Source organism: Zosterops lateralis, assembly GCF_965231275.1.
Source record: "Zosterops lateralis genome assembly, chromosome: 2".
In the NCBI taxonomy this organism is placed as follows: Eukaryota; Metazoa; Chordata; class Aves; order Passeriformes; family Zosteropidae; genus Zosterops; species Zosterops lateralis.
The window spans coordinates 86,880,786-86,894,480 of record NC_139763.1 but is presented as its reverse complement, the minus strand read 5'-3'; the positions used below and the strand labels follow the sequence as shown (position 1 = coordinate 86,894,480).

The 13,695-nt window shown below is 45.0% G+C and overlaps 1 protein-coding gene across 2 annotated transcripts in view; it reads left to right on the top strand.

Moving 5' to 3' along the window:
* Positions 1 to 13,695, top strand: part of MYO7A (myosin VIIA) — a 61,716-nt gene that overhangs the window by 46,314 nt on the left and 1,707 nt on the right. For both annotated transcript variants that reach the window (XM_083854377.1, XM_083854376.1), the window contains 18 exons: positions 419 to 592; positions 1,781 to 2,008; positions 2,424 to 2,594; positions 3,583 to 3,700; positions 3,981 to 4,107; positions 4,223 to 4,392; positions 4,503 to 4,693; positions 5,240 to 5,364; positions 6,087 to 6,244; positions 6,740 to 6,893; positions 7,012 to 7,167; positions 7,520 to 7,625; positions 9,271 to 9,384; positions 10,455 to 10,542; positions 11,302 to 11,408; positions 11,599 to 11,784; positions 12,618 to 12,734; positions 13,201 to 13,284. In XM_083854377.1, coding sequence (XP_083710503.1) covers positions 419 to 592; positions 1,781 to 2,008; positions 2,424 to 2,594; positions 3,583 to 3,700; positions 3,981 to 4,107; positions 4,223 to 4,392; positions 4,503 to 4,693; positions 5,240 to 5,364; positions 6,087 to 6,244; positions 6,740 to 6,893; positions 7,012 to 7,167; positions 7,520 to 7,625; positions 9,271 to 9,384; positions 10,455 to 10,542; positions 11,302 to 11,408; positions 11,599 to 11,784; positions 12,618 to 12,734; positions 13,201 to 13,284 — 2,574 coding nt within the window. The remainder of the gene's footprint in view (positions 1 to 418; positions 593 to 1,780; positions 2,009 to 2,423; positions 2,595 to 3,582; positions 3,701 to 3,980; positions 4,108 to 4,222; positions 4,393 to 4,502; positions 4,694 to 5,239; positions 5,365 to 6,086; positions 6,245 to 6,739; positions 6,894 to 7,011; positions 7,168 to 7,519; positions 7,626 to 9,270; positions 9,385 to 10,454; positions 10,543 to 11,301; positions 11,409 to 11,598; positions 11,785 to 12,617; positions 12,735 to 13,200; positions 13,285 to 13,695) is intronic.

The window sequence follows — 13,695 nt, the reverse complement described above, 5'->3', positions numbered from 1 at the left end:
TCTTCCAGATGAAGGTGGCTGCAGGCAAACTGCCTCCTGTGAGTGGTCCCTGGGACTTGTTTGGGGATAATTATACCTGGAACAGGCAGTTCGTGCAAAAATTGCACATTTTCTAAAATGGTTTGCAAGCATATACAGCTGTGCTCCAGTGTCCATGAGCATTCCCAAGCATGCTTGTATTTACTGGATTAGGCACCTTGATGACTGAATGTATTAAACAAAATATTTGTGACTTCCAAGTGCTTCCAGTGGCTGACTGTACCTAATCCTGTTGATAAATATGGTGTTGTAGCACTGAAAAGCAGCCAGTCAGTGGGATCAAGAATTAGTAAATGGTTACTAGAGTGGGGTGAAGAATATGCAGGTAAACAGTCTTGAAATACAGGTAACATCATAAAGTTTGACTTTAATCCTTTAGGCGACCAAGTCCAAGAAACCAATCATGCTGCCTGTCACATTTATGGATGGGACAACAAAGACACTGTTGACAGACTCTGCAACAACTGCTAAAGAGCTCTGTAATTCTTTGGCTGACAAAATCAGCCTGAAGGACCGATTTGGCTTTTCGCTCTACATTGCACTTTTTGACAAGGTATATCTTAAGTTCTGTTCCTGAGTAGTTCTGCAAGAAGGGGGAGGTTCTCCTTGCTGTCACATAACTTCTAGAAAACAGAGGGATTATTTCTACAGTACAAATGTCAGCATGATTTTCACAAAAAGAGTAGTCAAACTCTGCAGCTGGGTTGTAGGAAAATCTCTCTCCTTGGAGATATTCAGAATTTAACAGGAAAATACACAGAGAAACCCATTCAAAGATGCAGCTGTTCTGACCAGTGTGGCGGACCAGAAACCTTCAGAAATTCCTTTCCTCCTACATACTTATGTGATACTATTCTCCTACTCTCAGTTAAGCTTATTAGAGATGAATTTCCAGTAAAACATCCTACATGAATTTTTACACAAGAGAGCAAATTAAATTTAATTGGAAAGCTAACAGTTGGAATTAAGCTTCTGAAATGAGCTAAAATCCAAACTGTCATACCTGCATTGGAATTTAACCTGATTTATTTAAACTAAAAACATATCCTTTTCAGAAATTCTGTTAAAATAAAGGTGAGCATAAATGAGAGGGTTCATCAGGTGTGGCAACAGCTGCAAGTCAATGAAACTCAAGTATTCCAAAAGCTGCTGTATAAGAGAATTCTCTGCTAGGGATGTGGCCCCCTCTGCCTCTAGGTGGAGAAGAAAATGGTTTATACTCTGTCTTCTTCATTTTGAGGAGACATTCAGCAAGGGATGCTAAGTCTGAGGAGATACAGTTCTTTGGAGGCTTCATGGCAGACCCCGATGAAAAGACGGGTAAATTTCTGTAATAGGACAGGCTTTTTTATTCTGGGTTTTTCAGTTGTTTGGCTAGGTTGAATTCAAACCCATGACCTTGAAACAGTGTGTTTTAAAGCACAGTATGAATCAACAATAGTTTAAAATGGGACCATTGGCTTTGCTGATTCATGTTGATGCTCTCCTTTCAGTCTGGATGGGAAACCGGAGGTCAAAATGGAATGGCTCACACAGCCATGCTGTAGAACTTGGCTGACTAGATGACACAGAAACATTGATTATTTGGAATATATAGCTTATTTAGGTTACTTAGATGATTTGGATTATTTGGACTATTTGGATTATAAATGCAGTCTGGGTGACTCACAAATAGATCTCTCTACCTAAAAAGGCCTGTGTTTGGTCAGGTGGATGCCACATTTCTCTCTGCCCTGCCCAGGTGTCCTCGCTGGGGAGTGGCAATGACCACGTGATGGACGCTGTGTCCCAGTGCGAGCAGTACGCCAAGGAGCAGGGAGCACAGGAGCGCAACGCACCGTGGCGCCTCTTCTTCAGGAAGGAGATCTTCACTCCCTGGCACAACCCCAGCGAGGACAATGTGGCCACCAATCTCATCTACCAACAGATTGTGCGAGGGGTGAAGTTTGGGGAGTACCGGTGTGACAAGGTGTGTGACCTCAGCCACTCCCAGTCCGGTCCAACAAGCGTCTTTGAGATGGTGAAATAGGTTACAACAAAGGCGATGATAAATATTCCTCCCTGGATACCCATTAGCTTGGGCATTCTGGTATTCATGTGGAAAACAGGAGCTACAGCAATCAGATCCTCTTGACTGGGCTTGGATGCTTCCATGTGCTGCATGAGCACTCTTAACGATGGACATGTTAAGGTTTAATCATAACCTTTAGTGGTCAATGTCCTGAACTTTATATGTGCAAAAAGCTGCCAAAGGTGATGTTCTGCCAATAGGAAGCATCCCCACACAATTCTGTAGTACATTCAGCCACCACAACAGGCTCCTGATGCATGGATGTTGTGACGACTTGGTGAGAGCATTAACTTGATTTTTCTGGCTCCCACAGGAGGAAGATCTGGCAGAACTGGCTTCCCAGCAGTACTACGTGGACTATGGGTCAGAAATGGTACTGGAAAGGCTGCTAAATCTAATTCCATCCTACATTCCTGACAGAGAGATCACAGCTTCAAAAACAGTGGAAAAATGGGCTCAGCTCATTATAGCTGCACATAAAAAGGTGGGGACAATAGATCACCTGTCAAGGATCACATCTTGCTTCAATAACTTCATGTGCCTTTTAAATATAGGTCAGACATCATAGCTCAGCCCTTAGCCTGGCCTGAAGCTAAAACAGTAAGAAAGGGCAGGGCTTGTACTAACCATATTCAGCTTTACCACTGGTTGTTATGCAAGATCTGACAGAAGACATCCTGCAAAGATTTACTGTGAGATGCAAAACGCCATTTCTGTGGTGGCATTCCTGTAACACGAGATTGTGGTGTTACCTGCTGTATTACAGAGGTGGTTCATGTCTCTGGGTAATGTCAGGACTTTATTGTGCCAAGCATTGTATAAAACCTCGCTGACTTCAGTTAGAACATTTGTGACACTCCCACACAGCAACACTTTCCATAACTTGTTACCCCAGTACTCATGACCACTCACGAGGGGTGATGTTCCTGGCATGAGGATTGGCATTCGTTTAACATCAGGAGCCAGCTTCAGATTAGGATCCCTGCTGTGTAAACATCTCCATGTGCATTAGGAGACTCATCTCAGCTTAACTGTCAGTAGAGACACAGAGATTCACTTGGATCTTGCACATCCCCCATCAGCCTGTCAGCTTTCTACAGAAGTGACAGGTGTCTAAGGATGCCCTAAATAAGGGGCATAAGGGCTGAGGAGTGTCTGCTTCCAGCTGAAGGAATGTCATGCTGAAAAGTAAACACTTTAGGGAAACCCACAGTCAGCTGAGATGAGCCTCACTGGGACAGATGCTTGTCCAGCCTTCTCTAAGTCAAATTGTTCTATGAAGTGGGAACTGAAGGCCAGGACTTTGCTCAAACTGTCACTTGTTCCTGTAGTATTTTTGCCCTTAGCCACACTGAGACGTCCATTAATATTTGTTCCAAGATCTTCAGGTTACATGGATTGATTTTCCTTGCTCCCTTCCTGGATATAACTGTGTTTTGCTTCATATTGTTGGGGGTTTGTTTTTTCTGTAGGGAATTTACACTCAGAAGAGGACAGACCCAAAAAAGGTCAAGGAAGAAGTAGTGGATTTTGCACGTTTCAAGTGGCCTTTGCTGTTTTCTCGGTTTTATGAAGCCTTCAAATTCTCAGGTGAGTCAGTAGAGCACATGCTTAGAGCACAGGATGCTCTAAAGCAAAAAGTAGGAGAGATGATGATTCCACAGACAAGAAGGGGACCATCTAGCTGGTCCTTTTTGGATGCATTATTTTTTGTTGCATTCTGTTTAGCAATGGCTCAGGCTATGGGTCTGCCTCTATTTCTCTCCATTTAAAAAGCACAGAACTTTTTGGTCATTGCATCCTCCTTTGAAACATTTTCTGTATCCTAATACCCTTCATGAGCTGATTTAATGTCTGGTCTTTAACCCAGGGCCAAGCCTGCCTAAAAATGATGTGATTGTAGCTGTCAATTGGACAGGGGTGTACTTTGTGGATGAACAGGAGCAGGTTCTTTTGGAGCTCTCTTTCCCAGAGATCACGGCTGTGTCAAGCAGCAGGTAAGGAGGAATAGACTTGGCTGGCAGTCTCACCATAGATCAGTCTTTTTTCCAGGCTTTGCCTCTAAATGTCATTATGTTTCATGTTTATGTCTCCTATAAAAATATATCCCAGAGGAGGAAAGCTGCAAGGGCAGAGTTTCACCCTGGCCACCATTAAAGGTGATGAATATACTTTCACCTCCAACAATGCAGAGGATATTCGGGACCTGGTGGTGACCTTCCTTGAAGGACTAAGGAAACGATCCAAGTATGTTGTCACTCTCCAAGACAACCCAAATCCAGGCAAGTAAATAGCTCAGCTCAGTAGTAAACATATATATAGATTTAATATTCCTGAGAAATTTGGAAAAAAACCCAAACCATTCAAACCAGTTGTTGGGGTTTTTTTGCAGTGGGAGAAGAATCTGGGTTCCTCAGCTTCCTTAAAGGAGACCTGATAGTTCTGGACCAAGACACAGGAGAACAAGTGATGAACTCAGGGTGGGCTAATGGTTTCAATGAACGGACCAAGCAGAGAGGGGATTTCCCAACTGATTGTGTCTATGTCTTGCCTACTGTCACCATGCCTCCACTGGAGATCGTGGTAAGCAGTCCTACGGAATTACACAACTTGGTACGATGTCCAGGGAGGTCAAAGCCATTGTGAAGTGCTTAGATCTGGCCAGAGTCTCCCTGAACATAAGGCAGAAACCAAAGTGGATGAGAGAGGTGATGAGCTGTCCAAGACAAAAGTGATCTCAGCCTTTCTTCTGATCTTGGCATTTAGGACACCACAAACTTGTGACTTGGAATATCCATGTATTGTGCTAAATCCTTCCAGCTGGCCTGATTGCTTAAAGGTGTATTTGTGGTTGGAGGAACTGCTACATTCACACATGGAGCTGTATGTTCCAGAGCACATCATCTTCCTTAGGAAATGACCCTCGCTACAGAAATATTTGTTATTCCTTGCGTTAGTGACTGAGAATGGCACTGAGAAATGACACTGCACAGTTCTAACTGACTGTTAATGGGAATTGATGGATTATTCTCATTTTCACTGTTCTTGTTTTGTATCTGCCTCCTCTCTTTGAATACATCAGATATATTTTATTTCAAATATACCAGGTAACAGCTTTTCATCCCACAGGCCCTGGTCACAATGACCCCTGACCAACGACAAGATGTTATCAGAACTTCTCAGATGGCAGTTTCAGACAGTGAAGAAAGAGTAAAGCCATACACCTTGGAGGAATTTTCCTATGATTATTTTAGGTGATTTTTTTAAACCATTCTCAAAAATTATAGAAATCCATCTGCAGGTAGCTTGGGAATCAGGAAAATTTTGCTACTGGAAAAGACCCCAAATACCCCATTGTTGACTTTGTACAACTACAACCTCTGGTTCAGGTTGTGGCATTTGAGCTGCAGATTTTCCACAGACAAGGTTTTATAAAGGATTTCTCCTCAGCAGAGGTGTAGCAATTTAAAATTTAATATTATGTGGGAGGATATGCTTAGGCTATATAGACATTTTCATCTCAGCTCCAAAAATTTAAATGTGCACCACTGCTGAATGCAACTGACCAAAGCTTCTGCTTCTGTTTGGATGGGCTGGCAATCCAAACAGGTAGATCAGATCCTCTGGAATGACTTCTCCTTGTTAGGCTTACACTGCTATGTGATATTCTTTCAGTGTGGTTGCCCTGACCATTCATTGCCATCATCCTTCCTGTGGTTAGAAGCTTTTTGGAATAGGATTGGTGATTGTAGTGTCATTACTAGTGTAGGGTCTATAAGAGACTCGTCTGAGCCATAGGAAAGTACAAGTGGTTATCTTTGAGCAGAACTGGAGCTGGATACTTGCTAAATTCCCATTTGGTGTAAGAGTTTATTAGCCAGGTGCTGTGAGCAACCATCCTAGGTGAAACATTGGCCATAAACTGTTCCTATTATCCCTGTAATCTCTCCACCTCTTGCTTTTCATTTGCCACCAGACCACCTCCAAAGCACACCCTCAGCCGGGTCATGATCACCAAGAGCCGTGGAAAGGACAAGCTGTGGTGTTACACCCGTGAGCCCATCAAACAGCCACTGCTGAAGAAGATCCTGGGCAGCGAGGAGCTGTCTCAAGAAGCCTGTATGGCCTTTATTGATATCCTTCTTCTGCTTGGGAGTGCCCTTGGGCAGCAGGTCTGACAGGCAAAGGGCTGAACAGGCTCTTTAGGGCCCCAAGCAAATCCCAAAGAAAGGTTTGTGGTCCCACTTAAGGGCTGTGGGACCATGTCACAGGCTTGGAGAAGGGTCTGAGCCATGAATCTGTACTTAAGCATCCCTGAAATCTGAGGTGTGTCTACTTCCTAATCAATGAGGATTCAGGGACCAGTTACTGAGTCCTGCTGGTCCACACTTACTATTGCTGCTCTGTCTTGGTTCAGCTGACTCTCTGCCAAGTGCACCTGCTGTGGATGACCGCAGCCCTAATCAGTGTGGGTGCAGACCAATCCACATGGCCGTGGGGACAGAGTTTGATGCCTGAATATCCCTTTGCAGCCACTTCTGTAGTCATGTGTAGGATGTCTTTAACATCATCAACAGAGAGGCTTCACCAAATATCCCACTTAGTTCATCCTTGACTCCTACCTCCCACCTGTGCTGAAATATATGGGTGACTACCCATCCAAAAGGACCCGCTCGGTCAATGAGCTGACAGACCAAATATTTGAAGGTGCCTTGAAAGCTGAACCCCTAAAGGATGAAATCTACTGCCAGACCCTCAAGCAGCTCACAGATAACCACATCAAGTAAGAGTTGCTCGTTTCCTTTGGCCCAAATGTATTAAACTGTGTCGGGCAAAGCAGATCTGAAGTGTCTGTGCCACAAGTGATTTTTTTTTTTCCTCCTGGGTCTCTTCTTATGCAGATACAGTGAAGAGAAAGGCTGGGAGCTGTTGTGGTTGTGTACAGGCCTTTTCCCTCCGAGTAACATCCTCCTGCCCCACGTCCAGAGGTTCCTGCAGTCCCGGAAACATCACCCCTTGGCAGCAGACTGCATTCAGAGACTCCAGAAGGCCTTGAGGTATGGCACTGAAAGACCTCCTAGTCCTGACTGTACCACAACATCCAAATATGTGAAAAAATACAACTGGGAGATATTTTGGTGACTAGGGGCACAGTGAAAGCTCACAGTCTATATATTCCAAACTGATTGAAAGGGACATTGGGTTGTTGATAAGCAGTGCAGAAAAATAGAAATGAATCTACTTTGTCCAGGTCCATTTAAGTCACTTTCTTTTTAGGAGGAAATAAAATCTTAATATTAAGAAAATAGCTGAAGTTACTCAAAAAGAATATGCATTAAAAAGGGAAGGTTTAAATAAAGGATTCTTGCTATGATGGTGCTGTGACACTTGCCACCTCCTGTTTTGCAGGAATGGATCCAGAAAATACCCGCCCCATCTGGTAGAAGTGGAAGCCATTCAACACAAAACGACCCAAATTTTCCACAAGGTTTACTTCCCTGATGACACTGATGAGGTAAATGGGGAGAAGGAAATTCTTTTGTGCAGGATGGCTGTCAATTTTCATAGTAAAATCCCAGAAGAGGCTAATACTGGTTCCGATTCAGAAAAGTTCAGCCTTTCCAGAAGCCTCTGGGCCAAAGTGTCACAAGGAAAATCCATCCTTGTCTACTCAGATTTGTTGCAAGTAGTGTTTTTCAAGATACAGGTGCTTTGCTAGTGTTCACTGGAGCTTTAGAATATGACTGCAGAAAGAAGGTAACTGGATGGGTTCATCCATTCACTCACAGTAGCTCACAGGCATTGGCTCTCAATCATTTGGAGCCTAAACCAACAGATATTGTCCACCCAGTGATACCCAGAGGGGTACCATGATGGGTCCCCCTGGGAACTGGGCAGACTATTGCAGCACTGGCAAGTAAGTGACTGAAATTACCCCTTCTGACCTGAGATGACACAGAAATCATACCTGCACTCAGGAAGCTCTCACTCAGCATCTTACATGCTGATAAGGCAGCTAGTCATATTGATGCCAGAGCAGATAGGCATGTCCTTGCAGATACTGCTGTCTCACCTACTGTTAGTCTTCCTATGAAACTCCCATCTCTCTCTTCCCTCATACCCTTGGGTACAACTAAATTTCTGTATTTCCAAGTGGGTTTATTTGTAAAACAGTCCACACCCATGGAAGGAAAAGGATGATTCCTCTGTGGCAGCTGTGAGTGCCCTTGTTGTTTATATGTAATGGAGAGCTGAAAGGACTCTCTGAGTTTCTTATCACTTTGAGTATTTTTCCTACATGACCAGCAATGAACATGACACTACTTCTTACACATGCATCTGTGTGAGAGCCAGTAGAAGGAGGCAGTGGGGACTTCTACACTTGAATGGGTTTGTTGTGATCTGTTTGGCCATGGAAGTCACCAGGTGGACTTGCAGAGTAGCATCATTCCAGTACAACATACATCTGCACTGACGTGCTGCTGATCATTAGCAGCACTGAACCCCAGATCAGATTCTCATGAGATGTGGGGTTGTGCATGTGTTGGTCAGAAGCTTAAGTTCCTTAAACTTCTATGAGCTGAATCTCATTAAGTGGGCAGGGCAAAACTGAGGCAATGTAAACACAGCTTGAAAAGCAAAAACAGAATTGGGATGTGCATACAAATGGGACAGACCTTTAAACATCCCATCTTTTAGATATCCATAAAACAGGAATCCTTTTCCCTCTATTCAGCTATCTAGAAACCAGGCATCTGGCTTAAGCCAGGCATCTGACTTCCTTAACATCACTGGAGAGACAGATGGGACAATTCACCCTGGAGGTCTCTCACTCTGTCTTTCCCATCCCTCTTCCCTCAAACAAATAGTTCTGACTCTTCACTCTTATATCAGAAAAATCTCTTGCATTGCTTGGCGAGCTCTGGGTAAGCCAGCATAGGATATAGATACAGCATCATAAAGCACAATGGGTAGAGCAGTAGCATGACAGAGCTTCTGCAGACATTCCTTCCAATGCCCGGAGCCCCAGTCCACAATGTCACTGATTTCAGTGGTGGTGGGCATCTAAACCCCTCTGTGTATGTGCACCTGAAGCTCCTCAAAGAGAGCAAAAAGTAGAAATTAACCCTTAGATAGCAGTGATCTTCATCTCTTTGTAGGCATTTGAAGTGGAATCCAGCACGAAAGCCAAGGACTTCTGCCAGAACATCTCCAACAGACTGCTCCTGAAGTCCTCTGAGGGCTTCAGCCTCTTTGTCAAAATCTCTGACAAGGTGAGTGACACACCCAGAGGTTGAGGTAGCCCTGAGGTACCTGGGACAAACTGCTTGCCATTGGGCACACATTAGGGGAGCCAGAGCCCATGTGAAAGCATTTCTCTAAAAGCAGAATTTGTAAGTCAGATCTGACCTGATACAGGTGTGATTTGCAGTCCCACAGGCCTGATTTACAGCAGTCACCCCAAATGACTTAAAACACACAGAGGCAAAGCTCTCCTAGCTTGTTGCTGTGTTGTATTTATAAGAAAGGACTGAGTAAGAAAAATGTGCAGCTTAGAGCTGCCTCTGGCAACTGAGAGAAATCTATGGAGATAGTCATCAGGAAGGGAAAGGAAGTGTTGTGGTGAAACAAGTTTCAATAAGAAGTAATGGGTGAAATTAGAGACAGAGCCTGAAGCAAGGTGCTGGCATTGACTTTCTCACATCAGCAGTTTATAGCACATCAGTGTAAGGAGTACAGAGCAGTGAGCAACAGCTACAGGAGATGGGCTGGGCAATGGCCAACCCTGCCTGTGGAGTCTTGCCACTTGTTTGGGATGCCACAATATAAGAAGGAAATAAAGCTGTTAGAGGGGGGCTATGACAATGATGAAGGTCCTTGAGGGGAAGCCAGGTGAGGAGCAGCTGAGGTCACTTGGCTTCTTCAGCCTGGAGAAGAGAAGACTGAGAGGAGATCTCATTACAGTCTGCAACTTCCTCATGAGAGGAAGAGGAGGAGAAGACACTGATCTCTTCTCTGGGATGACCAGTGGTGGGACTCAAAGGAATGACATGAAGCTGTGTTAGGGGACATGTAGGTTGGGTACTAGGAAAATATTCTTCACACAAGGGGTGGTTTGGCACTGGACCAGGCTCCCCGGGGAGGTGGTCATGGCACCAAACCTGACAGAGTTCAAATAGTATTTGTTCAATGCTGTCAGGCACATGGTGAGATATCCTGTGCAGGTCCAGAAGATGGATTTTGATGATCTTTCTGGGTCCCTTCCAACTCAGGATATTCTGTGATTCTATTGTATGATTCACTTGCTCAGCCTCTTGTGCCTATATGCTGTGTCACCCCCCAGGTCATCAGTGTGCCAGAGGGAGATTTTTTCTTTGACTTTGTGAGACACCTGACAGACTGGATAAAGAAAGCAAGACCAGCAAAAGATGGTAATGATGACTTTTTTTCCAATATGGGTCACACACAGCCTTCCTACAGCCCTCTAGCCCTTTCGAACAAGATTGACCACGTAGTCTGCCACAAATATTGGAACAGGCTCTTCACAGAAGTGGTGGAATCACTGTCCTCTAGTGTTCAAAAAATGTAGATGTGCTTAGGGACAATGGTTTAGTGATGCTCCTGGCAGTGTTAGGTTAGTGGTTGGACTCAATCTTAGAGGTCTTTTCCAACCTCAGTGATTCTGTGATCTCTTGGGCCACACTGATGGGGCTGTTGCTCTCTGCACCATCCTTTGGGGGCATCACCTGGGAGGTGGTCCATCCGGGAACAGCAAAACCTCTGTTGCAAGGCTAGTCCTGGCATCTCTCCAGGAAGTGCCTGCAGGGAGGCTTCAGTGGTGGGACTCATCTCACTTCACTGACCAGATCCAAAGTGGAACTGGCTGCAGCTCTGCTGAACTTACCAGTGGCTGCAAGACACAGGTGCCTCCAGGGTACTACTCCTCTGTCCTATGTTAGGTATGGGTACTGTCAATGAAGTACAGTTGTGTAAGTGAACCTCGACACTTTCCCACTTTATTAAAGCTTTGCATGGCAGCAATGTGGTTTGTCCTACAAAGTCAGAGCCCAGTTGGCCTTGTGAATGCCCCTGTCCCTGCAGGTTGATGGCACATGTGCACTCCTGGATGCAGACATCAATTGCCACCTGATACTCACACCATCACTCTTACATTTGCTTCACTTGCACAGGTATAGTGCCTTCCCTCACCTACCAAGTGTTCTTCATGAAAAAACTGTGGACCAACACAACGCCTGGAAAAGACTCGATGGCAGACTCAATCTTCCACTATTACCAGGTGCGCCGGGACTGCAATAGCAGTGGAGACTTGGCAGGGATTAGGAGTAGGTTGCAAAGACTTGTCCATCTGCAGATGTTCCCAGCCTCTTAGCCAGGGGCTGGATACCTCCACAGACTCCATTTAACATCAGAGGGTGAAGGTCCATGGACATCCTCTCTATCTTTCTGCTGTTCTTTCCTCCATGCAGGAGTTACCAAAGTACCTGCGTGGCTACCACAAGTGCTCACGGGAAGAGGTCCTGCAGCTGGCAGCACTCATCTACCGGGTCAAGTTTGAGGATGACAAGTCTTATTTCCCCAGCATCCCCAAACTCCTGAAGGAGCTGGTGCCTCAGGACCTCATCCGGCAGCTCTCTCCAGATGACTGGAAAAGGGTAAACCACCAGCTTGATTCATATGCCAGGCTTGGGTGGGAGAAGCCCAGTTTCTTGGGTGACTTGTCTGGCATTCAGTGTTGAAGTTGGACTGCCAGAATCAGTGAGACCTGGTCCTTCTTGAGCCTTACCAGAGCTTCAGCTTCCCTGGCACCACTAAGAGGAGAAATTGTACATGCACATTCATATACACATGCCTTGCCCTGGGTTTTCTTTGTCTGAGACTGTGACTGTAGTGGTGGATGCAAAGCCAGATGGAAACATGCTAAGAGGTGGTCTGTCATTTATTGCAGACTACTGAGTAAAAGGGTAATTCTTCCTGCTTTACACAGGGAGAGCTGTGGCGCAGGTGCAAACAGGTCCAGCCTTAAAATACTAGAAGTGTCTCACTGTCAAGAAATAGTCTATTAAGTCCTTTCTGTTTCCTATCTGATATCAGCATCTCTGGGTTGAAGGTCTCTCAGTCTCCTTTGCTGCATAAATTGGATAGTCAAAATCTATAATCTCTAATGGAGTCACCAGCCCAGCTTATCTAAAAAGGACCTGCCTTGGTTCCAGCCCCTGCTCCAAGTGACTAGACAGTACTTTTTTGAAGTGTTATTGGAACAGAGCCTAGAACCAAACATCAGGTTGGACAGGACACAGAGCAACTGCTCGAGTGCAAGGCAGCCCTGTCCACTTCAGGAGAGTTGGACTAGATGACTTTTCAAAGGTCCCTTCCAACCCAAACTTTTCTATGAGTCTATCATTTTGGAACTGGTGCTCCTTCCCTGCAAACATTCCTGGTGCCAGGTACTGCAAACCCTCCATCTCTGTTGTGTTCTCTGTTGCAGTCCATCGTGGCATACTACAACAAACACGCGGGCAAAACAAGAGAAGAAGCCAAGCTTGCCTTTCTAAAGATTATCTTCAAGTGGCCTACATTTGGATCAGCATTCTTTGAAGTGAAGGTATGTGTCCTGGGGGTTCTCTGGCAGCTTTTAGGTATGATCAGGAGTCTTGTACCACAGAGGGGTTCCAGATCTGAACTAGACTGGGACAATCCTGATGAAACAGGGAAAAATGTAATACTCCTCATCGGTAAAGGACAAATACATTTGTTCATTGCTGCCCTGCCACAGACAGAAACATTGTAGAGCTTGAGCATATCTCAGTCATTGGGGCTGTTCTCACATCTGTGCTGCTGAACACACAAGAGCTCATTTTTGTTTTGCAAGGCAAAGGGGAATCTGTGGTTTTCCAAGGGATGTGTCTCTACCCACCACAAACCAAATCCAGCCCATACACCATGGCTCTAGAGTTCCATCAAGGACAGTAGAAGCAAGTGCTGTCAGGAGAAGACAGGGAGAGAAGAAATAGGAAGTGGTCTGGTTTTACTTGTCACATCCCCTAACCAGCTCATCTCATTTCCAACAGCAAACTACAGAGCCAAATTATCCAGAAATCCTTCTAATTGCCATCAATAAGCATGGAGTCAGCCTCATTGATCCCAAAACCAAGGTAAGCAAATCTGGGTATTCACCAGATGCTCCTGAGCCCGGCCCCAAGCCCTCATGGAAGAGATCCCAAAGAGGGTGTTGTTCCGTACTTAGTGAGTTCTCCTTAAGCCAGGTTAGACAGGTTGGATAGAGAGAAAATTTTCTGGAGGCAGAAATTCACTGTTGCACAGAGCCAGCCCAGATGTTTTCAAAAAAATATGAATTGAGAGCATCAACTATTAGTGCCCTGTACCTGGAGAATGCACACCCCCCCTTCCTTAATCCTTTCACAGGCAATAGGACAGGAGTTGGAGTAAATGAGATCATACTTGTTAATTCCACCACCTGTATGGTCATTCTAGTGTAGTAGTCCTTCACAAGCTCTGGAGGATCTGGAGTCTTGATCTCACTGCCATTCCCATGAGTCTCATCA